Source organism: Alosa pseudoharengus, unplaced genomic scaffold (genome assembly GCF_046254945.1).
Source record: "Alosa pseudoharengus isolate Yale_2024_CS ecotype anadromous, Long Island Sound unplaced genomic scaffold, YU_APseudo_1.1 YU_APseudo_1.1_scf_21, whole genome shotgun sequence".
NCBI lineage: Eukaryota > Metazoa > Chordata > Actinopteri > Clupeiformes > Clupeidae > Alosa > Alosa pseudoharengus.
The window spans coordinates 4,203,510-4,230,011 of record NW_027468674.1 but is presented as its reverse complement, the minus strand read 5'-3'; the positions used below and the strand labels follow the sequence as shown (position 1 = coordinate 4,230,011).

Genomic DNA, 26,502 nt, shown 5'->3' with positions numbered 1-26,502 from the left:
TTGATCTTAATGCCTTAAGTAAAAAAATAGGAAATATGTAACCTTTAAGGACACCAATTTTCTTTGTACATTTTCTTCCTTAAAATAGGGTCATAAGTATTGGCACCCCTATGTTACATTCCTATAGAGGCAGGTAGATTTTTATTTTTAAAGGCCAGATATTTCATGGATCTAGTATACTATGCATCCTGATAAAGTTCCCCTGGCCTTTGGAAATAAAATACCTTCACATCATCACATACCCTTCACCATACAGATTGCCATGGTTTTATTTCAGTTGGCCTATGATTTGATTTGCATTGAGCTCAATGAGCATCAATCATCCATAGTGTCTATTTGTTTACTGCTACTGCTCTACTATTACTATTCTACTGCTCTTCATCCTGCACATACTTATTCTTATTAGGCCTACTATTATATTGTTATCGTTTCTGCACTACGATGGTACTGTTACCACACTGCACATAGCTGTACATACTGTACATATCTGTTTATATGGTTCATACTAAATATCCATATTTATTCAGTTTTTCTGTAATATATTCTGTTAATACACTGCATATATCTATATTGTTCTTACTACTATAATGTATACTGCCACTACATTGCACATATCTGTACACGATGTTCATACATTGTCCATATTACAGCCATATTTATTCTGCTCTTATAAGGTTACTGCTAATACACTGCACATACTTATATTTAATTTATACTACTCTAAACCACCTTCTGAAAATAACTGTATACTACTGTCTACACTGCACTATATCTTTTCTTTTGGTTAGACGCAAACTGCATTTCATTGTCTCTGTTGTGTACTCTGCACAATGACAATAAAGTTGAATCTAATCTAATATAATCTAATCAAACCAGGTGTCCTGAGCATCAAACCAGGTGTCCTTAGGCTATAAATTGGATATTTCCTCATTTTTCTACTGGCATTAACTTTAGCAGAGGTGCCAATAATTCTGAGGTACTGTATGTTGGACCAACCTAATACATACATCAAAGTAAAATGAGTAAAATGATTGCATACAGTAGGTAGGCTACGTGACCGCAGTAGGCCTGGCATCCCCTAGGGCCTAGGCTACCTCGCAAACTGCACCACCTCAGTTTCCAGGTGGTCCCGAGTTAGTGGATGCCTAATTATGCTGGGTGCAAAATCGTAGGATGCTCCTCTCAGAGTAACCTCTTTGTGAACCAAATTTATTTGTTAGTGTTTGGGATTTCTGCATAAGACATGTCCTTTTTAACCATCTCTTCTATATCCCTCGCAACACTTTTCAAGGCCGCCATATCTAACAGGTAGCCTATTTTTACCAAGTTAGACTATGATGCGAGCTTCTGGGTAGCCTATTAGCCTAGGAGCTAAGACTATAGGCTTCATTGAATAATGACCATCGAAATTTAAGACTAATTTCGATATTTGTATTTTGATGTTTTGAACCCGATTAGGAAAACGGAGAACGACTTGATTCTCGTTTTTCGATTTTGTATTTTAAAACGGAAATCAAATAATCCCTCGTTTTTTGTTTTGTTAATTTTCATTTCCGAAACGGAAATCGATTGGCCAGATGATCCACTGACCTGCTATATTAGTGCAATTTACTATTTGCCATATCCAGTTATCTACTATTACATGCTCACTTATATATTTCCCCAGTAGTACTAGTAGTGTGTGTGTGTGTGTGTGTGCTACCAAAAGCTTGTATTTTGTGTGTGTGTGTGCAGGTTAAACGAACAAAAAAACCAAAAAGAAATGTAGATAGATAGATAGATACACTGTAGATACTGTATTGATCCCCAAGGGGAAATTCAAGGTCTCAGTAGCATACAGCTATCACACACAACATGCGCTTACAGCAGAAAAAGTAATATTAAGTATATAAATATAAAAAACTCCACTGCACAATAGAGACAGTAGAAGATAAAAAAAAATACTAAAATAATAAATATACTAAAAAAAACTAAATCATATATCCACATAGTGTGCTTAAGGATGATCAAGCATGAGGCGCTTGCAGTGATAGGGCAGGGACTGAGCCTGCAGTTCCATATGCATGACAAGGTGCTCTATGAGAGTGAGTGTCATGGTGATGGTGCAAATAAGTAAGTCTAACAGTGCAACAGTGCAAGAATAAAGTCTAGAGAACAGCTAATATAGCATGTAAACAGCATAGCAGTAAAACGGTAGGCTAGTGGACAGTACGCACACAAACATGGAGAAGGTGAAGAGGCAGACAGACTATGCAGACAAGTCTACAGTATCTCTCCTCTACCCTTTAGCGAAGCATTGAACAGTTCAATGGCCCTGGGGACAAATTACTTCCTCAGTCTGTCAGTTGTGCATGACAGTGAGCGAAGTCTCCAGCTGATCAAGTAATCATGTCTAATAATGTAGTAATAATGTCTGTAATGTCTGTATTAGTCATGTATAAGTAAGTATAAGTGTTCTAGTATAAGTATATAGACCCTTTTAAGAGGCTTCTGTTTTAACATTCCATATGTTATCTTAATGCAGAGGAAGTAGATTGGGAATCAAATAGAACGTTCAAGCATTGTTTTTGTTTTTATTGATGAAAGGGTCTATACTCTTTTGATCCCGTGAGGTATTGCTGTGTTAACCCTGTTCGGTTCCACTTGCATATGAGAAATATTTCTCACATATGAAAAATATAAAGACAAACCTGCGCTCACGTTTAAGGGCAATTCCGCGCAAAACTGTCACATCCATAACGCCAACACAATGCCATGTTGGCGTTATGGATATATGACAGTTTTGCGTGGAGTTGCCCTTAAATGATGACAGCCTCAATTCTTGCATACCAAAAGAACACTGGGAAAATAGGGGGTGGTGTTTAGCCTACATGGGACGCCTAAGGCCTATACTTCTGTCATTCCACTTTACATTTCAAGTTACTTGCACATTACTTTTAAAACTAGTAGAACATGTATTTAAAAATCCTCTGTTGAATGAAAGTAAATGTACGTTAAATATCTAAACTTTTTCTTGTAACCGTCTTTGTGGCAGGCGCGCAGGAAGACATTTTCGGCAGGGGGTGCGGATGCGGCCGGGGGTGGGGGGGCGTCCACGTAGAGTTTATAGAATTCTAAAGATACTATGTTACACAGGCTGCAGACCACTCTACCTCTGTCTCCTTAAAACAAATAAAAAAAACACTCGCCCCTCCCCTGCATGAAGAACAGATGAGCTGACAGTTCGCACAACCTATATCGCAACAAGCGAACTCCAAAGACCAGCGATGAAAAAATAATATACATAAATATCTGTGTAAATGCGTACATACAAACTAAAATATTATTTGCCTAGTGCAATCAATGTAAATTGTATAATATGGATAATATATCCATTATCAAACTGTCTGTTAAAACAAAGAGCTCGCTGCGTCAGGATGGTGTTAGATGACAATGTTTATTTTAAAAACTACCACAAGTAGCCTAGGCTATGCCTAACAATTCATCAAAATAAAAAAGGAATAAAGCATGCACATCCAAAGTATTAAGTTGTGTGCTGGACAAAAAGGTAAAAAATGGAAGAATGAAAAAAAGTCCGCTACAGCAGCTCCCAACAAATGCTTAATTTATTGCGACGTTTCGGGCACTCGCCCTTGATCAGAGGGCTAGTGCCCGAAACTTCGCAATAAATTAAGCATTCATTGGGAGCTGGTGCAGGTGTAGCGGACTTTATTTCATTCTAACAATTCATCGAAACCAGGTTAAATCACATAACAGAATGATCATGAGCATACAACAATTAGGCTACTGTGTGAAATATACAGAACATGCAATAGCCTAATTACTTTCGTAATCACAAACACATCAAATAAAAGCGACAGGCTCCCATCTGGGCCTGCACGGCGGCAGGAAAAAGAAGACGGAGATGTGACAGAATGATCATCAACATCATACAACAGTGCGTAAAATATACAGAACATGCAATAGACCAATTACTTTCTATAGCAATAACAAACGTAAAGTTGGAGATGTGACAGAATGATCATTAGCATCATACAGCAATTAGTGCGTATATATACAGAACGTGCAATAGCCCAATTACTTTCTACAGCAATCACAAACACATACAATTAAAGTATGTATACAAAAACGATATAGGCTTATTATTAAAATTATCCCTTTCTTCATCTCACAACCCAAACATGTCATACAAAATGTCGTGGAACAGAAACAACAACCAGAGATTTTCATAAACTATAATTTTATTGTCATCGAGGTTTTAAAGCTTCGCCACCAGGGGGTGCTGCAGCACCTGCCGCACCCCCACTTCCCGCGCCACTGTTATGTGGCTCTTCTGAGATTAAAAAAAAAAAATTGGTAAAAGTGGCTCTCCAGGCAAAAAAGGTTCCCGACCCCTGCGCTAACCAGTAGGCCACGGCTGCCCACAATGTCTGGTTTCCCCCACAGCTGACGGCACGGGAGTGGTTCCGTCGATGGAGAGGAAGGAGGACGATTCGTCTCTGCTGCGCCTCATCCTGGTTGAGCTGCAGGCGTTACGGACACACACGTCCTCCCATCACCCAAAGCATCATGGGAAGACCTGCCTGCACCTGAAGACAGTAGCCAAGTGGATTAACACTGTTTACTTCATTTTGTATCTCTGTGCTGCCTCTGTCTTTCTAGCTTGGATTGGTAAAGAGTGGTCGCACTAGCTGCATCAGTAAATTAATTGTAAGAAAAAAAATTAATAAATAAACTTAAAGTTGCCGTTAGGGATTTCACAAGAAGTCACATTTGTTTGTGTTTATGTTTAAATGTATTAGATGCTTTTGTACAAAAAAAACAAACATTATGTTTTAACCAAGGACCAAATGAAACACGCCAGAGAGGTAGATCACCCCTACCTTCAGTATTCCCAGAGAAATTCCTCGCAGAGATTTGGTCCGTGTGCCCAAACTGCACCTGATCAAACCCACTCTTGCAGTTCCTCGGAAGCGCAATTCTAGTTAGTGGGTTTGATCCAGCAAGCCCACTGTTGTTGTTCTTAAGTTTTCTTATTTATTATTCCCGTTCACCCATTTTTTGCACGGACTACTGCTCCTAGAGCATTTGAGCTATCGATACGGTTCCAACTCTAAAAATTCAGGCCCAAACCGATGTAGCTTGCTTACATTTTTCGTGTGGCTGCCCCTTGTCGTTTTTGCGTTATTTCCGTTTTTCTGCGTTTTTGGCCCCATTGAAATGAATGGCGGAATGTTCAGGATTTGAATTTCGATTATGAGATCACAGCTTGCTCCTGGCAGAGTTCTAAGCCATCTGGTAGCTGCCTAATGGGCTGTGCTGTCTGTGTCTGTGAAGGTGTGTGCATGTAACTTTTGACTCGTATGTCCGATTTTCATAAATGAGGTACCGTTGGAATCCTTGGATGAAGCCGAGTTCCATGCCTCTGATCAAACCCACTCTTGCAGTTCCTCGGAAACGCAATTCTAGTTACCTCAACATAGATAGATAGAGAACACATCTGAACATACCAGAATGGCCTTGTAGGTTAAAAAGCCCTCTGTTGTATTTCGTTTGAATAACTATCGTTCAATGAACGCATTCAGGCACAACACTGTGTGCAGTGGTAGCTTAGTCGCCCTTCAGTAAGACACTTAACCCCAAGTTGCTCCGTGGACAATGGCCCTTGTAATATAATTGACATAAGTAAGTTCCCTGGGATAAAACTGTCTGCTAAAGATAATAGATAAAGATAATTGATAAAGATAAGTCGATGTGTATTTTATTTGTGGATGTTTGATAAAGATAACTCAGTGTGTATTTTGTTTGTGTATGTTTGATACAGATAAGTCAGTGTGTATTTTGTATGTGTGTGTTTGATAAAGATAAGTCGGTGTGTATTTTGTTTGTGTATGTTTGATACAGATAAGTCAGTGTGTATTTTGTTTGTGTGTGTTTGATAAAGATAAGTCGTGTGTATTTTGCTTGTGTGTCCTATGTGAGTGTTCTGCATCTCTGTGTGGTTAGGTTTTATGTAAGTACATGTTTACATGTTTGGTTCCAAAACGTTATTTAATTGTGTATTTCAGGTAATATCGATTACCTGAAACAACAACGATAACCCATTTACATTTCCACTGAAATTACTGGGAAAACAATAAAAAAAAAAAAAAATGATTTATGAAAATTCATCAAAATGGAGGATATAGCATTTTGGAACCAAACTCGTCATGTGTTTGTCTAATTAGTGTGTTTTTGTGTCTCTGAGCATGTGTCTGAACCTTTGTGTGAATGTGGGTTTCAATCTCTCTCTCTGTGTGTTTGTGTGTGTGTGTGTGTGAGAGAGATTTGATGTTCTCGTGTTTCCAAGGCATTCATCACACACAGGGCTGCTTTATTAACCCTTTTCAGGTCCATGTCCATAATGCAACCAAAGAAAAGCTAATGGGCAAACAGGACAGCTGATCATATGAACATATGCATGTCTGTTTAAGCCTATCTACGTGTGTGTGTGTGTGTGTGTGTGTGTGTGTGTGTGTGACCCTATGATACAACCAAACATCAGCCTAGGTGGCTGTTTCAGTCAAACGTGTGTGTGTGTGTGTGTGTGTCCATGTCTCAGTCAAACATCATGTGGTGTGTGTGTGCGTGTAGGTGTGGTCACAAGCCTACCTGGACCACAGCAGACAGTATAAGAGGCTCACCTGAGCCGTCTGGGGCTCATACCTGAGGGAGACTCACCTGAGTGGTTTGGGGCTTATACCTGAGGGAGACTCACCTGAGCAGTCTGGAGCTCATACGTCAGGTGAACATGCATGGTCAGGTGAACATGCATCTGTGGATGCTACTGAGTCTTACGGCTGTCATGGGTGAGTTTGCACTTTAGAGTGTGTGTGTGTGTGTGTGTGCGTGCATACATGCTACTGTTCAAAAGTTTTGGGTCACTTCTGGGCGACAGAAATATTTTTGAAAGACAAGCAAATTGAGGAGTCGTTGACAAAATTAATTTATCTTCAATAAAAAAAGTAAAAAATATATATATAAAAAATATTCTAACCTTGTCAATTACTTCTCTCATTATTTCATTAATTAATTTGACATATTTTAAGAAGAAAACAAAGAGACCTATATGTCTGAAGATATGTATGTTAGGTTCATATAGCGATAGGCAGTATTATCTGTTATCTGTCTGAATATGTGTATGTTAGGTCCATATAATAGATGCTCATAGATGTGTGGCCTCCAGTCTGATGTGTTTCAGATGTGGTGTGTGCACACTGGTTGAGCGCTGTCTCTCTCTCTCTCTCTGTATGTATATATATATATATATATATATATATATATATATATATAAATCATCATAATTTCTACATTTTAAAAATAATAATAATAATACATTTTATTTAAAACGCCTTTCAGGACACCCAAGGTCGCTTCACAGATAAAACTGTCTTTCTCTCTCTCTCTGTATGTGTGTGTATATATATCATCATAATTTCTACATTTTAAAAATATAGTTAAACATGTTTGTCATCATTGTTATAGTTATGTATTGTATGTAAAGTGTGTTTTTTTAGATTAAAAACTGATTCACTAAAAGTTCAACCCCCAGTTCCAGTTGAGAAATGATGTAAGGGATAATGTATAGCTCCGGTCATTATCGGGAAATAGGTCCCGACAGGGCGAACCGGACCCCGACACAGCGGAGTTGTCTTGTTCCGCCCAGAAGGGACCTATTTCCCGATAATGACCGGCATTCTATACATTATCCCGTTTATTACACGGTTACTTGCCAAAATGAAACAATTAACTCCCCACATAGCCTAGGCTATAGCCTATTTGTTACCGTTCATCGTGGCTTTTGCTGAGAAACAAGTAGTTCGCAACAACACAGCAGAACTTGAATCAAACATTCTTTAGTACACAGCTGATCAACCATCTGTTTTTCACTTTTGAACGAAGTTCCAGTACTTGCAGAGTGATATGAAAGACCTGAATTAGAAGCACAAACTCCGTTGCCATTGACAGCGGTCATTCATTTTTCAGAGGTCCTCTAGTCCAGTGGTTCCCAAACTTTTCACAGGCATGTACCCCCTGAAACATTATGATCTTCCGGAGTACCCCCAACACCACCAATTGTTAACAAGTTTTTTTTTTTAAATAGTTTTATTAATATTTATTTTTATCAATTTTGTCGAGAATAGTGAATAGGATCATAAACATATACAAATCTCATCAATAGTCAACATATGATAGGCCTACAAATGTGCTGAATATAATGATTTTAAATAGATCTGCACCTAATCTCACACAATGTCTTGTTGAATGCAGTGATCTTATCTGCTAGGTGCTTGTCTTTGCCTTGTAACTGGAGATTTAACTCATTGAGCTTTCCAAATATATCGCTAAGGTAGGCCAGCTTCGTCAAGAAACGTTCATTAGTGAACGTGCTTGCGGATTCAAACATGCGCTCTTCCTCCAAGAAGAGGCGACTCGGAGCTCAAACACGCGACAGCACTTTACCTCGGGAAAGCCACCTTGCCTCGCTGTGAAACAGTACAGCCTTTTGGTCAGCTCCCATGTCCTCTCAAAGTGCGGAGAATAGACACGCTTTTAAGGGCCGGGTCTTGATGAAATTCACCACTCTCACAACCTCGTTCAAAATCTCATTCAGGTCGGGACTAACTAAGCTGCCTTGACACGAGCGCTTCCCTATGAATAACACAGTGCGTCCATTGCGCATCGGATGCTACCTGGGCCTAGGCTACAGATAAAAAAATAAATAAAAAACTCCTGTTTTTCACGTCAGTTAGCGCCCCACCTGGCATGTCTCCGGTCGCGACCCACAGTTTGAGAAACGCTGTTTTACCCTCTCTGTCTCCACTCTCGAATATTTTGTTAATGCGGAGAAAATAAGTTTTTAATGTGCAGTGCAAATGCGGAAGTTAAGTTACCAAGTTAAGTTACCAAAGTGGGATAGAGAAAACGTTTGAAAAGGCATATGACTTAGATCTTTTTTCGCGTACCCCCTGAAATCAGTCCACGTACCCCTGGGAGTACGCGTACCTCAGTTTGACAACCGTGGCTCTAGTCGAAATTAATGACCTCTAGAACTTTGGGAAATCCCATTCAAGTCAATGGAGCGTTCTACTTGCATTGTGAAGAGCCGTGTAATAATCACAAATAGTACAGAGGTGCAACTTATTTGATCATAACTGATTATAATTAGGTGCTACCAATTAATAATTAAAGAAAAATATCTTTCTGGGCATAAAAATCAGAATAGGACTCTGGCATGATGCAGAGTCTGCTGAGTTTCTGCAGCAGTCTGAAGACCCATATGATAAGTAGTCACCAATCTGATGTGTTTCAGATGGAGTGTGTGCAGAGTCTCTTACCTGTAGTTACCTGTCTCATATAGGATGTGATGTGTCTCAGGTGCAGTGTGTGCAGAGTCTCTTAACTGTAGTTACCTGTCTCATATAGGATGTGATGTGTCTCTTACCTGTAGTTACCTGTCTCATACCCGTAGTTACCTGTCTCATATAGGATGTGATGTGTCTCTTACCTGTAGTTACCTGTCTCATATAGGATGTGATGTCTCATATAGGATGTGATGTGTCTCTTACCTGTAGTTACCTGTCTCATATAGGATGTGATGTGTCTCATACCTGTAGTTACCTGTCTCATACAGGATGTGATGTGTCTCATATAGGATGTGATGTGTCTCATACCTGTAGTTACCTGTCTCATAGGATGTGATGTGTCTCATACCTGTAGTTACCTGTCTCATATAGGATGTGATGTGTCTCTTACCTGTAGTTACCTGTCTCATATAGGATGTGATGTGTCTCAGGTGCAGTGTGTTCGGAGTCTCTTACCTGTAGTTACCTGTCTCATATAGGATGTGATGTGTCTCTTACCTGTAGTTACCTGTCTCATATAGAATGTGATGTGTCTCAGGTGCAGTGTGTTCGGAGTCTCTTACCTGTAGTTACCTGTCTCATATAGGATGTGATGTGTCTCTTACCTGTAGTTACCTGTCTCATATAGGATGTGATGTGTCTCTTACCTGTAGTTACCTGTCTCATATAGGATGTGATGTGTCTCAGGTGCAGTGTGTTCGGAGTCTCTTAACTGTAGTTACCTGTCTCTGCTGGAGCACCTGGGGGTGGGATCCAACAACCACAGCCTCTCAGCCGTGCGCCCCGTCAGGAACTGGAGGACTCCCACCTACGCCACCGTAGACCTTTACCTCTACGTCATCGTAGACGTGGTGAGTGTGTGTGTGTGTGTACGTCATCGTAGACGTGGTGAGTGTGTGTGTGTCTCTACATCATCATAGATGTGGTGTGTGTGTGTGTGTGTGTGTACGCCACCGTAGACCTTTACCTCTACGTCATCATAGACGTGGTGAGTGTGTGTGTGTGTGTACGTCATCGTAGACGTGGTGAGTGTGTGTGTACGTCATCATAGACGTGGTGAGTGTGTGTGTGTGTGTACGCCACCGTAGACCTTTACCTCTACGTCATCATAGACGTGGTGAGTGTGTGTGTGTGTGTACGTCATCGTAGACGTGGTGAGTGTGTGTGTACGTCATCATAGACGTGGTGAGTGTGTGTGTGTGTGTACGCCACCGTAGACCTTTACCTCTACGTCATCATAGACGTGGTGAGTGTGTGTGTGTGTGTACGTCATCATAGACGTGGTGAGTGTGTGTGTGTTCGTCATCATAGACGTGGTGAGTGTGTATATCTCTGCTTCATTATAGACCTGGTGTGTGTGTGTCTCTATGTCATGATAGACGTGGTGAGTGTGTGTGTCTCTGTCATGATAGACGTGGTGAGTGTGTGTGTCTCTACGTCATCATAGACGTGGTGAGTGTGTGTGTGTGTATCTCAGCTTGTTCACCATCACATTGTGTTGTTTTGTGTCACATGGTGTGTCTGTATCTGTGGTTCATGTGTGTGTTTTATGACAGGATGAGAAGTTGCAGAGCTTCACCAGTGGAGTGAGCCTGTCTGCTGTGAGTAGTCAGTCCGATCCCATCTACAAACTGGTGTCTGTCTATAGGCTTTTCTGATTCTGTGTGTATATACACTTCCATTTGTGTCACGACAATTTCACTTTAGTTTATGTGTGTGTGTGTATATACACTTTTGTTTGTGGGTGTATTTTCATGTATGTGTATGCACACTTTAGTTTATGTGTGTGTGTGTGTGTGTACACTTTAGTTTATGTGTGTGTGTATGTGTATGTACACTTTTGTTTATGTGTGTGCGTGTATGTGTGTGTGTATATACACTTTTGTTTATGTGTGTATATTCATGTATGTGTATGTGGGTATTTCCCAGAATTGGGGCCTATTTCTGTCCACAGGGTGTAATTCTATTAAAAACACATTAAATCTAATAATGTTTAGCATCACTAATTAGTATAAAGAAAAACAAGCCTAGACTTTTTTAATGGTTGCTCCTACTCATGATTTAGACACATTTTATTGGTTTTTTATGGTACAATATCAGTGTTTTGGTGTTGTCCGCAACCAGAGTTTTCACATATTGTGCCATATCTCAAACATTATTTATCAAAAATTAATTTAAAAAATCATGCATATGAATTAAATGTTATCTGAACTAATGAACTGCATGCACACATTATGCATATATATGCATTTCCTGCTTTATTTTGCTTAATGTATACCTGTCCCATGGTTTAGCCGTCATTACCAGCACACTCTACATAAAAGCACTTTGCTACTGTTTTTTCATCAAAAAAATATTTGGTAACCATGGTCACCTAATATCACAGTGGAATACATGGGTGTCAAGCAGAAATATTGATGCCTTGATGTCCAGAAACATAAGAAAATCTACTCTTTATCCCTCGTTTTGGGCATGTACACTTATTATGTGTCATTACCATACGCATTGTATTTCTGTATTTTTGAATATTCCTGAAATTTTAAAATTATTTTAATAGTTTAAATGATGTACATTACATGTAGAAAGCTAGCTACACTTGCATGGTGATAATTTTTGCTTCTCAGGGTAGTTTTTCGGTATAAATGTCATCACCAGCACAGTCATTACCAGCACATTATAGCTTGAAATGTAGTGGTAATGACGACTGTGTTGGTGATGACATTTTTGCAGATACATTTAAAGTACTCTTTTTAAAAGAAATAAGTTTTTTTTTTCACAAAGTCAGTTCAACTTGGGTTTCTAAATTATAAACATTTAATTGCAATAGATTACGATCAGTGATTTGTCATCACCGCAACAAATGTCATTACCAGAACTGCAATGTCATCACCATCACCATGCATATTTTTGCCAATAGATTATGTATAAATTACAATAAATTACATTAATTAGATATTTTTGACAATGTTGGACAGTCTAAATTGCCACTGGATGAAAACAGATATGATATATGGCATTTATTTCAAATAAATGAAATTCCAAGCCAGGGTCGAGTGAAAAAATCAAAAAATAAGATACTTCAACGACTATAATTCATGTTGTAAGTAAAATTCAACAATTCTAATAAGTTCAAGATAAAATAGACTTCATGTGAAACCATAATTGATTATTGATTGATCATTGATTGACCATTTCATCTTTAAAATGTACATATTAGATGATGTGATGGTAATGACATTTACCTGAAAAATGACAAAAAATCATAGATTCCCTTATATTGTGGTCTCAACCAAGCTCACAAGGTTACTACTATCAAAATGACTGATAACTTGATGCATACTAATTAGTAAAATTTAGAATTTTATTTTTCAAAATTTCAGTTACCCAAATAGGCCCGAAATCTGAGAAATGCCCATGTACACTTTTGTTTATGTGTGTGTGTGTGCAATTTAGTTTATGTGTGTGTGTACAATTTAGTTTATGTGTGTGTGTACAATTTAGTTTATGTGTGTGTGCAATTTAGTTTATGTGTGTGTGTACAGTGTGTGTACAATTTAGTTTATGTGTGTGTGTACAATTTAGTTTATGTGTGTGTGTGTGTGCAATTTAGTTTATGTGTGTGTGTGTACAATTTAGTTTATGTGTGTGTGTACAATTTAGTTTATGTGTGTGTGTGTGTGTACAATTTAGTTTATGTGTGTGTGTGTGTGCAATTTAGTTTATGTGTGTGTGTACAATTTAGTTTATGTGTGTGTGTGTACAATTTAGTTTATGTGTGTGTGTACAATTTAGTTTATGTGTGTGTGTGTGCAATTTAGTTTATGTGTGTGTGTGTGTGTGCAATTTAGTTTATGTGTGTGTGTGTGTGTACAATTTAGTTTATGTGTGTGTGTGTGCAATTTAGTTTATGTGTGTGTGTGTGTGCAATTTAGTTTATGTGTGTGTACACTTCCATTTGTGTGAATGTACACTTTAGTTTATATGTTTGTGTATACAGTTTTGGTTCTGTGTGTGTACAGTACACTAGTCTTCTCCTTCTCCCCCTCCTCCTCTCTCCTGTCCTCTCCTCCTCTCTTTTCCTCCTCCTCTCCTCTCTTCTCCTCCTCCTGTCCTCTCTTCTCCTCCTCTGCTCTCTTCCTCCTCTCTCCTCCTCCCCTCCACCTCTGCTCTCCTCCTCCTCTCTCCTCCTCCCCTCCACCTCTGCTCTCCTCCTCCACCTCTGCTCTCCTCCTCCTCTTCTCCTCCTCCTCTCTTCTCCTCTGCTGTCCTCCTTCTGTCCTCTTCTCCTCCTCCTCCCCTCCTGTCCTCTTCTCCTCCTCTGCTCTCCTCTTCTTTCCTCCTCTCCTCTCTTCTCCTCCTCTTCCTCTCTGCAGTACTGGACCAATGAGCTCCTCCGCTGGAACCCTGAGGACTTCTGTGGCATCCGTCAGATCAACGTCCCCAAAGAATACGTGTGGAGACCCTACTTCACCATCATGGAGAGGTGAGAGATCCGACTCAGACTGCATATTGTGTGTGTGTGTGTGTGTGTGTGTGTGTGTGTGTGTGTGTGTGTGTGTGTGTGTGAGGGGTGAGCAGGAAAGTACCCAAGTGCAAGACTCTTGAGGCAGGAGTACAGTCAAACACACTTTATTTACAAACAAATCCAGACAGCAGGCAAAGACAAAAACTCTAGACAGGCAGGTCATACACAGGACAGGAGGTGTCCAAGTCAGCAGACTGAGGCAAACTCCAAGGGAGAGGCGTGGGTCGTTGGGGTCGTTGGGGTCGTTGTTGGGTTCCAGACAAATAGACAGACAGGCAAAACATGAAGCAGAGGGTCCAATCCAACAGACAGTCAGATTAAAAAATCACAATTACAAACTCATAGGCTCGGACGTAACACATAAGTGAGACAAACTGACAAAGGAACATCAGGGTGTAGAACTACACAGCCCAGTTAACAGAGTGACAGGACTAGACTATATATAACGGTGAACAGGTGAGAGCAGAAATGGAGGGAAACTAACAAGGCAGGAAGTGCAGACAAAGTCCTTTTTACGCAAGTCCCCTCTCACAGCGGCCATCTTGCAACACACTTTGGGGTTTACACACCCACAGCTAAACACTACTGACACACACACTATCAGGATCCTGCCTGGACTCACTGTGTCCCCCTGGTGGCCAGTTTGTGCTCTTTTCTGGTTGTTATGATTGTGCATGTTTCTGCTCCCCCGTGTATTTTCTGTTTACCTGTCTGCTGCCGTGTGTTTTGTGTTTACCTGTCTACTGCCGCGTGTTAAGTTGTGTTGATTTGGTGTATGTGTTGTATGTTAAGCAGCGGTATGTAGAACTGTATGCACAAGACAAATTTCCCTTCTGGGACAATAAAATTCATGTAATCTAATCTAATTTAATATAATTTCTTGTGACTTGATCTCCTTAATAGGTCTGCACCAGAGAATGTTTCTAATGAGGAGACACATCACTCAAAGAATCCTCCATAGAAATGCATGGGGTTAGTTTGTAACGCCAATATGGCAGTAGTCTCTACACATACCCCGCCCGTTTTACATGAACAAAAGCAAAGACTAGTAGAAATATTAAAGTATAAGAGCTCATTAAGTAAGGGATAATGTATAGAACGCCGGCCATTGTCGGGAGATAGGTCCCGACAGGGCGAACCGGACCCCGACGCGCAGCGGACCCCGGACCCCGCTTATTACACGGCTATAAACTCCCCACGATATGACTCTTTAGCCTACATAGCCTAGGCTATAGCCTATTTGTTACCATTTCATCATGGCTTTTGCTGAGAAACAAATAGTTCGCCACAACACACGCTGAACTTGAATCAAACATTCTTTAGAACACAGCTGATCAACCGTCTGCTTTCACTTTTGAATGAAGTTCCAATCCTTGCATAGTGATATGAAAGAATTGACTTAGAAGCACAAAGCCCATTTTCCTTGACAGCGGTCTGTTATACTTAGCAACGGTCTGTTATTCAGAATTAGCAGACCGCCGAACGTTGGGAAGGCCCATTCAAGTGAATGGAGCATTCTGCAGCACTATGAAGAGCCGTGTAATAATTAAAAAGTATTTTAAAAAGTATGGCATGGTAGTGTTGTAGAGTCTTAAACAGGTTAATATCAGAATATGAATGTCCACATTCCCAATGAGTCTTTTACAGTTCCCCTCTCACCCTCATCCCTCTCTCTCTCTCACAGGTCCCTTCCCCCTCTCTCTCCTCCCTCCCTCACCCCTCTCTCTCCTCCTTCCCTCTTTCCTCCCTCCCTCCCTCACCCCTCTTTCCTCCCTCTCTCTCACTCGCCTCTTCAGTGTAAACTGCCCTGTAACTGTAAAATAAAGGCCCAAGATTGCTTTAAAGAATGTCTTCCTTCTGTATGTCCTCAGCATTGAGGCGATGCACAGCGGGGCTGAGAGTGCCCCCGAGGTCGTACTGATGTCAGCTGGCAGGGTCTCCTTCGGAGACACTTACAAGATCACCAGCACCTGCAACATGGATCTGTACAAGTTCCCCTTCGACACACAGAAATGCCAACTCACACTTTTGACCTTGCTCAACACAAGTGAGTGTGTGTGTGTGTGTGTCAAAATCAATACAAAACAAAAGTAGGGATGCACCGATCCGACTTTTTCAGTCTCGATACCGATACCGATGCCTGGGCTTTGTGCATCGGTCGATACCCGATACCAAACCGATACCATGTTAAATTAATAAACCACCTTGTGGAAAAGACTAAAGGCATCAGGCCTAACTTAAACATTCTTTCCCTAACTAAATCACTTAAAAAAACAACAAAAAAAACATAACACTTAGATATAAATGTAATGTATTATTACTATTATTATTACTACTATTAGTATTAAAAAATAAACAATTGTGCACCAGCAGCAACTTAGAACCGCATTCAAATTCAAGTTCACAGTTATTGCTAAATAATAAATCTAACAAGCAAACATAAAACACACAAATACAACAACTTTCTCCCACCAAAACAAGTTTTGTGCAGATAAAAATCCCATCTATCTACAGTATGAAGCAAGAAGCGTCTGTGTGTCTGTCTGTCTGTCTGTGGCACGCATATCTCACTGACCGTTTGTCAGACTGATTTCAAACAGGTGGCAGGTGTCTTGCTACGGGCATGAGTAAGTACAGTGCCAAATTTGACGTTGTTTGAATAAGAAATGCAAAAGATATCGTTAAATATATCGGTAAAAGAAGCACACATGGGCTTTCGTTGCTAGCCACTCCCCCTCCCACACAGCACTGTACTGTAAGCTACCAGTGAGGATGGAAGGAGGGCTTTGGCAGAACTGGATCAGTGTAGGTTACACGGGTAAAAGGTTAAGCGAGTGCAAGATGTGTTAACATGTCTGAACTCAACAATAAAGACCCCCTGTATGCGGTTTGCTTGCATAAAATGACTCAGCGGATTTTGCAACAACACGGCAACACACAGGTATGCAGTGGCTTTTCAAAATGACGTAAAAAATTCCAAAATTGAAACGAGCGATAATGGTCCCGAATTAAAGAACGTCTCAGAATGCCACACATGCAAAGCATAACCAGCAATAAACTGACACTTCGAATAGCCCAGGCTACTTTGGACTGTCTTTAGACTTTGAATAAGCAAAGGACAATTCCAACTGCAAGGTCCAAAAATGAAACGAGCGAAAATGTTCCTGAATTAAAGAACGTCTCAGAATGCTACACATGCAAAGCATAACCAGCAACAGCAACGAGTGGCAGACAGAGTGTGATGTCACTTATAGGCCACCAGAGACTGTTTTTGAGTCACACCGTTGCAAATTTCATATGATGATGCATCATTCCACAAAATGGTTTATTTTCTCTATCAAGTTATTCAATAGGCTAAGCATATAACCTTGACTCAAAACAGCTGTTAGGATTGTGTCATTTTGATTTGTAAAAAATGTCACATGCAACCATGCTTAAATTCTGCTCACTTTTCACATTTATTATATTATTATATTATCTGTATTCATTATTGAATGCTTACCTGGAATTATGTTTTTCCCTATCATCCTATTTCTAAAGCAGGCCTACCTACAGGCATGTAATTGGGCTACAGGAATAGCATGTTTGAACGGGCACTGCACTAGTATTAGTAATATACATTAAAACACCCCTGCCAAAATGGTTTCACCCGAGAAACCCCTCCATTTACCCATAATGGTACAGTCCCTCGGTTTCCCCACAATAAGCTAAGTTCACATGGAGTTTCAATGGTGGTAAACAGTATACAAAGTTGTAAGTTTTAACTAATAAATGAGAAGTTTTTAACAGCTTGTGTGAACATTTGCATGTCTTGATACCATGAACAGTTTATCAGATAAGAGATCAAAATGACAATGTGTTTTGGCTTGACTATTGTGTGTTGACCGTCATGCATTGAACGTGTTAGCCTACCTAAAAATGCAACAGAAACGCATGAATCAATCAAACGTAAAAATGGTGGGTAATAAAATAATGAATAGTAAACCAGAAACATAATGACTGACTGTAAAGACAATGGCAGACTGTAAAGACAATGGCAGACTCTAAATTGCCAGACTGTAAAGACAATGGCAGACTGTAAAGACAATGGCATAGCCTAAAATGTAGTCATTTAATGACAAACACCAGAGGAAATGTCTAGTTAGTGCTAAGTGGCTTGTTGCATGTCATACAGTAGCTCAGAAGTTGAAGTAAATTCGGATAGGTCCATGGATCTGCTAATTTTTCAAATCCCCAATCCAGCTATTTTGTCAATATCGGGGCCGATATCCGATCCTAATATTGGATCCGTGCACCCCTAAACAAAAGAGGACCTGACTGCATTATATTAAAGGATAATTCCGGTATTTAGCACTTTGAGTCCCTTTTCTGGTTTGTTTTGGATGAATTAGAGTGGTGGACACCGAAATTTTGACAATTGGTCCTGTCTCGACTTTTCTGACTCGTTTTGAATCACCTTTACTGCTTCAGAGTGGCTGCCTACAGGCATGCACAAACATGTCCTTAAAACAAAGTCTTCTTAAATTAAGTCAAAATGATCTTTCGAGAGAGCGCTAGGTAAGTCTTTTCATACTAAAAACTAGGGCTGCACGATATTAGGAAAACATGCGATATGCGATAACATTATTGAGTACTGCGATAACAATATAACTTGCGATATTTAAATATTTAATGTTTTTCTCCATTCTACTTGCTGCTAACATAGACTGAAGGGTGGGGGGGGGGTAAATGTATAATTACAGAAATAAATGTATAATTTTCTACATAAACAATATAAAATATACTGCTCAAAAATTAAGGGGACACTTCAATCATACACTGGATTGGTGCTGACACTGTTTGATTCTGAGCAGAAGAAACACTTTTAAGGCGAGTGTTTTATTTTGCAAGAACGGTCAGACATTCTGTGAATGTAGTTTGAGAATGGAGAGAAGGGTGGAAGGTTTCAAAAAATTGGTTTGAACAATTGTGGAAAACTGTAAGTGTTCCTTTAATTTTTTGAGCAGTATATTATGTAGCCTAGGTGGACAGCTAAGATACCCACTGACTAGGCTATCGAAGTTGTGTGGAAGATGTGCTCCAAGAAAATCCTCGTAAAAGACGGATAGACAGCCAATCTGAATACTTGCGCACCAACCAGCGGAATATTCCACATTGCCAGCCTTCGCTGGGCCTAGCAAAAAAGCTACTGTACTTAAGCTATATCGCGGCGGTCACTCATCTAAAATCTTAAGTATCCCAGTCTGTAACCTCATACGCTGCGCATCCCACGTTATTAGGCTACTGGCATGCCGACTACGAGGGCAGCGGAAAGTGAAAGTAAGTGGCTGCGATCACACAGTCCAGGCTAACAAAGTAGGCTAAACAACTTTTACAAATAACGAATCCTGATTACCTCTCTGCTGCTGTCTGGGGCTTTTGCTAAATGCAAATTATGAAATACAAGCCTTACAGTGAAAGACAGATAGGCTATCTTCTGATCCTATAACAACAACGAAAGAAATTGTTTATTTGAACACGGTGGAGAAGGACGCATTTGGCGCTGTGTTTGTAAGTCGGCCTTCATAAAACCAAAATATTTCCATATAACAGACGTGTTTTTCCTTTTAGTCACCAATTCCTCTTCACCTAAGTGTAGCCTACCTCGCTTGACTCACTATCTTCAGCCATCACGACTTAGCTCCTGCCTCAACACCTAAAACACCACACACCTAAACTGGTGGGGGACGGGCTTCTAGGGCTGCATGACGGCATCGGTTTGGTAAAATATGTTGACATTCAGAATGTGAATACACCATAGACTGTATGGAATGCGTGCGGCACAGAAAATGTATCAAAATGTATCGAAAATTAAGTAATCTTTGCGGTATGTCCATCGCAAGCGTTGATATCGCGATAACGATACATTTTAGATATATCGTGCAGCCCTACTAAAAACAATACCAAATAGATTTTTTGATCTTAATATAAGATTATCAACACTTGGTTAGATTTCATTTTTGGCAGTGCACTGCATGAGAGATCATTTGATTGTACTGTGTGGTGCATTTGTTAGCGTCAATGCTTGGAACACAGTGCACCGGGGTTTGATCACTGACCGTTGCTTTAGGCAGATTAGCTGGGAACCAGTCTTACACCAGGTCCTCAAATGAAACGTTCACAGAGCAAAATTGTTTTCAAAGACTGGTCTAATTTCTTCATTCGTGCCGCTATCATGTCTGGTAAATGTAATTATCCTGTGTGGTGAACCCCCCCCCCCCACACACACACACACAGTTGACCAGCTGCGTCTAGTCATCTCCTCCAACTCCTCGGATGTGACGACGAGGTCCCTCACCGTGTTCCAGACGCAGGGCGAGTGGGACCTCATCAGTATCCACGTCTCCAAGGACAACCTGACCATTGGCCCCCAGGATATGTTGGACCAGCTAGTGTATACGGTATAAAGCTAATACTAGCTCTGTAGCCATAGGATTTACTGTACAAAGCTAATGTTAGCTATCCAGCTCTGATGTACACATTATACAGGGCAGAGAGAACACTATCTTTCCACCTCTGGAATATATAGAGAACAAAGCTAACACTAGATTTGTAGCCATAGCATATAATGTACAAGGGTAATGTTAGTTCTCTAGCCATAGCATATATGGTACAAGGCTAACACTAGCTCTACAGCCATATCATATCATGTGATCCTGTTGTCCATCCTACTCGTCTAACGAGTAGTAAGTTGTCTGAAAAACCGGAAGTTATTGTGTGATCCCATTGTCCATCGTACTTGTCTTATGAGTAGTAAGTTGTTGCGCAAAATTACACAACACGCTCATTTTAAGTTGTCTGACGAGAAGCGATCTCTTACAAACCAGTGGACCCCCAAGTTCGGCGGAGAGTTCTTATGACTTGAAAACAAAGATGGCTGCGCCCTGTGTTTGCGTTACGTAGCTATTCTATTTTACACTTCTTTTTATTGCTTAGCAAATGTGAATGTCGATATCAATTACTCGTACACATTCCAATGCCTCAAGGGTATGTGTTATGTTGTCTTGTTGTTCATGGAATATTGTGGAATGTGTTGTTTTATCCGTTGGTGTTGGTAAAAGTGGTTAGCAATGTTGCTGTGTTGCTAAAGACAAACACTAGACAACGCTACGTTACTCGAGGTGAATAGCCTACCATGATCTCTGACTCATTGTGTTGTGATGAACGTGAACGCAAACCGGAACGCATGTAGCTCGGTCTTACGAGGAGGTGACGTCATTTAACAAACTAACAGGTCGTCACAAGCCATCAGCATGGACAACAGGATCAAACAAATACTGTACGCTAATGCTAGCTCTGTAGCCATACAAGGCTAATGCTAGTTATTTAGCCATAACATATACTGTACAAGGTTATTATGCTAGTTTTTTAGCTCTGATTTGTTTGGATTGTCTTCAACAATTTAAAACATCAGTAACTAAAAATTTGGCTCTTTACCATACCTGTCAACCCCGGTTTTCTCACTTTTTTTTAACTTTTAAACTGTGGTTTCAATATTTTCCCATAAATATCCAGTATTTCAGGTCACACTCTCATACTGTAACATTAGCCCTACCAGCGGACCTGTCAGTCTCTGCACTGTTGTCCTGTTGCTACCCCCTTGCCCTTCCAGCAAAACAGATGCTAAAAGCAACCTTAGAGTGACATTAGCCTTGTTACGGTGTTAACTGGGGATAAACAATTAGGACATCATCACAAGCAGGCCGTTTAGCTTATTTACTGCAGATGTTGTGTGAGAGAGCATTTGCACTGGTAATTCTCTACTCTATAAATCCTTTTGTGATTTGACAAATTAGGAGGAATATACCTGGGCTCTCTCTAAAGAACTGTGCTGAATTTTAGAAGTGGGAAGGGTTATATTCTATTTGAAAATGGTGGGTTTGAAAATGTGTAATAACTTTAGAAATGGTAAATGTGCTTCCTTTAAGCCCTGCAACCTGAAGACCCCTTACGGTTCCAATAAGACCCTTTTGTGTGTTTCTGTGGCCCAGATCACCATCGCCAGGAGGCCCCAGCTGTACCTCATTAACTTCCTGGTTCCTGTCTTGCTCTTCCTGGTTTTGGACCTAATGTCCTTCTTCATCAGCGGGTCAGGAGGGGAGAAGCTGAGCTTCAAGGTCACCGTGCTGCTGGCCATCTCTGTCCTGCTGCTCATCCTCCACGATATCCTGCCCTCCACAGACCAGAAAACTCCTGTTATAGGTCAGTCCAACACACACACGCACACATATAGCCTACACACATGTGCACCATTGTATTCAGGCAGGGAAGAGGGCAGCCATGAATGCAATTGCTTGATCTCCATGTCCACAGGAATGTTCTGCACTGGGGTCTTCTCGTTGGTGGGCTGCAGCATTGTGGAGACCATCACTGTCAGTTTCCTGATGAGGATGGCCTCGAAGTGGAGGACCCCAGAGAAGAATAAAGGGGAAGGGACCAATCAGCCAGGTGAGTCAGCCTTACCTTACGCTATACCTTATTCTACACCTTATTCTATACCTTTATGCCTTCACTTATTCTATACCTTATGCCTTCACTTATTCTATACCTTATGCCTTCACTTATGCTATACCTTATGCCTTCACTTATGCTATAGCTTATGGTTTCCCTTATTGTATTCCTTATTCTATAAGGCCACTTCTCAAAGTTGAACCATCTCAGTGAAGGCCACTACTCAAAGTTGAACCATCTCAGTGAAGGCCACTACTCAAAGTTGAGCCATCTCAGTGAAGGCCACTACTCTCAGTGAAGGCCACTCCTGTCTCAGGATACGTCCATAAGTCCATGTGCATCTGATCCCAGTAGGCTGCGGCTTACTTACTGCGGGATCCTTACCTACAGTCTTACTTACAGTCTGCAGGAGAATGCCAGGCCTTGAGGCCATGACCTACAGTCTTACTTACAGTCTGCAGGAGAATGCCAGGCCTTGAGGCCATGACCTACGGTCTTACTTACAGTCTGCAGGAGAATGCCAGGCCTTGAGGCCATGTCCGTGGTGTAACAGTGCCTGTAGAATTACAGACTCCCCCATTCATCCAAACTCTGGTTCCCCCCCCAGCTGACGGCACAGGAGGGGGTCACCATTTGAAGAGGATGGTGCTCTGCTGCGCCTCATCCTGGTTGAGCTGCAGGCGTTTCGGACACACACGTCCTCCCATCACCCAAAGCATCATGGGAAGACCTGCCTGCACCTGAAGACAGTAGCCAAGTGGATTAACACTGTTTACTTCATTTTGTATCTCTGTGCTGCCTCTGTCTTTCTAGCTTGGATTGGTAAAGAGTGGTTTCACTAGCTGTACTTACAGTACTTCTGCACTTACAATACCTCATTTGAGTGGGTACTTCTGCACTTACAGTGTACTTCTGCACTACAATACCTAATTTGAGTGAGTACTTCTGCACTTACAATACCTCATTTGAGTGTGTACTTCTGCACTTACAGTGTACTTCTGCACTACAATACCTAATTTGAGTGAGTACTTCTGCACTAATACCTAATTTGAGTGTGTACTTCTGCACTTACAATACCTAATTTGAGTGGGTACTTCTGCACTTACAGTGTACTTCTGCACTAATACCTAATTTGAGTGTGTACTTCTGCACTTACAATACCTCATTTGAGTGAGTACTTCTGCACTTACAATACCTCATTTGAGTGAGTACTTCTGCACTAATACCTAATTTGAGTGAGTACTTCTGCACTAATACCTAATTTGAGTGTGTGAGGGCGTTCACACTGACAATTCCAACAACACAAAGTACACTGCTAGTCCCCGGATGGTGCACTCATAACGGTCAAAAAGCTGAGTGTGGAACGCTTTTCGCCCTCAACAGACGCCATCTTGGCTACATAGCAGAAGGGGAGGGAGGGTGGGGGTCGGAGGTATTTTCCTGTAGAACCATTGCTACTGTATGTATTGCTTGAATTTCCCCTTGGGGATCAATAAAGTACCTATCTATCTATCTATCTATCTATCTATCTCTGTGTAACAGGCCGCTGACAATGACAACGGGTTTTGTGCTTCTCACTCTGTTCACTAGTGGATTTCATTGAAAATGAAAGCAGATGGGTTGATCAGCTACATTATAAAGAATGTTTGATTGAAGTAGCATTCAATGTGTGGCGAACTATTTGTTTCTCAGCAGAAGCCATAAAAATAGAATCATTCTCACTTATAACTTATAAAGTCAGTCTCAGATATGGTAAATGCCTGCTAATACTATGGAAACAAGCAAGACCTCCTTTTATAGTACAATTTCATCTTACTTATTCGGTAAATTGGCATGTTTAACTTGGTAATGTTGCAGAACATAGGTCTACATGGTCACTTTGTACTGGTTGCTGAGGAACAGATCTTTCTAGTTAGAATACTGGTGGTCCAGAACAGCGGTGGGTTGTTTGCCACCAACCAGATGGAAGCTCAGGCTGGAATGACGGCTAAATGAGCAGAAACAACACTGAGAATAAAGGACAATTGGGATATTTAATATGGGGAAACTCACTCAACTCAACATAAAAAACAACTGGGATATTTAAACTCCATATAAAAGTGAAGACACATCTGGAGACTTTATTGGTACACAGGGGCGAGGATGGGGGGGTGGGTTTCTAAGGGTTCAGCACTGATAGGGGCTCCCCAGAGAGCCCCCCCAATAATACTATATATTACCAGGGGGCCCAGAATGATTGTCTGTCATAGGGCCCAAATTATCTAGCAGCGCCCCCTGCTGGTAAAATCTGTAAAACATACAGTACATAGTGAGCAGGGAAGGAAGGACGGCACTAGAGCGCCACCTGGTGAAACAGTGAAGGAAGGACGCCACTAGAGCGCCATCTGGTGAGAGCCGTCTGGTGGTGTTACACGTGCAGTGACCTCATCTCTCTCTCTCTGGGCCAGATGTACGTACATTTGCGAACGTAACGTTATCAGCGCCATGGACAAACCGCAGACTGCGAACGCTGACAGACCCAAGTTTCCGTCGTATTTATCAATCGTTCAATCCTTGGTGTAAACTGCGCCTTTCTCTGCCTCTCTCCGCCCATAAACGCAATTTACGAACGTCCACAACTGAATGGCAGAGCCTACAAGCGCAGTTGAATGAAGTTAACTGATGACAACATTAAAAAGAATCAAACGTTTAGCGATCATGAAATAATACCATAGATGATAAGATGTCTACAAGCAGGGAGATAATTAAGATCAGTAGTTCTACTCAAACTACTTGTGAACGTAGGCTATGGAAAATTGGTCAAATCTAGCAAGTAGGCATAGGAAAGTTTAAGTGAATGACGTGAAAGTTAATGTTGCTTTTGTTAGTAGCCTACAAAGACTTGCAAAACTGGTGCTCTAAATAGTGATTCTGTTGTCTTTGAAAGGTTCTCTTATTGAAGCATTGAACTTTAATTTGGATTAACACCTGCTTTTACAAGGCGCAAGTATTTAGGCGCAGAATAGACGTGCGCTTTCAGGAGGAGTCTTTGTACATACCGCGGAATACATAATTAGGCGCTCTTTACTCTTCCCCTCCCATCTTTTTACGCTAAACTCCCACTTTCCCCTGGATCCTCCCATGAATGCATATGCATGACATGACAATCGCAATCTGCCACTTTCAGCTCCCGCGACAGGCAGTTTGCGCTTTTACATCATTGCGGCCTGTTTGTACGTACCTCGCAATGATTTTACACGCACGTTGCGAAACAAATACGCCTGAAGTGGGCGCAAAAGCGTTAGTACATCTGGCCCTCTATCTCTATAATTGTGTAATGACAGGCACGTGCAGTGACCTCATCTCTCTATCTCTATAATTGTGTAACGACAGGCACGTGCAGTGACCTCATCTCTCTATCTCTATAATTGTGTAACGACAGGCACGTGCAGTGACCTCATCTCTCTCTCTCTCTCTCTCTATAATTGTGTAACGACAGGCACGTGCAGTGACCTCATCTCTCTCTCTCTATCCCTATAATTGTGTAACGACAGGCACGTGCAGTGACTAGGGCTGTCACTTTACGTTCGAAAATCGATTGCACAATCGATTGGACCAAACAACACAAGTTTCGAAAACTAAAATAAGGAATCGATTTTAACCAAATATGTACACTATTAATTTTAAACGAATTAAACAAATAAAAAGGATAGATGTAACAAAATTCACAAACAAGAATATAAGAATATAAAAGAATTCCGAAGTGCAGTAAGCATTACGAAAGCTAAAAGCAAAATTCTTAAAAAAGCAAAAGTACACCCGAGGCAAATTCCAGACAATCGATGTAAATGTCTGTGTTGATAGAATAGTGTAAGAAATACAACTACCCTCGCATCGCGTTGCAATAGTTATACTTTGGTCCCTGAAGTTGGTAGTAGTCATTTTGCATCTCAGCAGCGGACTGATATTACCAAGGCTACTACTAAGTATCCCCATTGGAGTGCGCTTTACTGTTTACTTTTCGGCACAGTACTACTAACCGGAGCAAGTATAATTCCGTTGTGGTAAGAAACTAGTCCCTCAAAATGTAATGTGATCGTTGAA

The 26,502-nt window shown here is 40.8% G+C and overlaps 2 protein-coding genes across 2 annotated transcripts in view; both read left to right on the top strand.

Annotated features, from left to right (window-relative positions):
• Window positions 1–5,963, top strand: part of LOC143137475 (5-hydroxytryptamine receptor 3A-like) — a 28,271-nt gene extending 22,308 nt beyond the window's left edge. Inside the window, exon 9 of the mRNA XM_076297687.1 lies at window positions 4,447–5,963. Coding sequence (XP_076153802.1) covers window positions 4,447–4,691 — 245 coding nt within the window. The 3' untranslated portion in view covers window positions 4,692–5,963. The remainder of the gene's footprint in view (window positions 1–4,446) is intronic.
• Window positions 5,964–6,633: 670 nt separating this feature from the next.
• LOC143137474 (5-hydroxytryptamine receptor 3A-like) lies at window positions 6,634–23,079 on the top strand. The gene is made up of 8 exons (XM_076297686.1): window positions 6,634–6,848; window positions 10,092–10,255; window positions 10,961–11,005; window positions 13,778–13,887; window positions 15,801–15,976; window positions 20,206–20,369; window positions 21,960–22,170; window positions 22,282–23,079. The coding sequence occupies exons 1-8, from the start codon at window positions 6,845–6,847 to the stop codon at window positions 22,617–22,619; spliced, it is 1,212 nt and encodes a 403-aa protein (XP_076153801.1). The 5' UTR covers window positions 6,634–6,844; the 3' UTR covers window positions 22,620–23,079.
• Window positions 23,080–26,502: the final 3,423 nt, after the last annotated feature.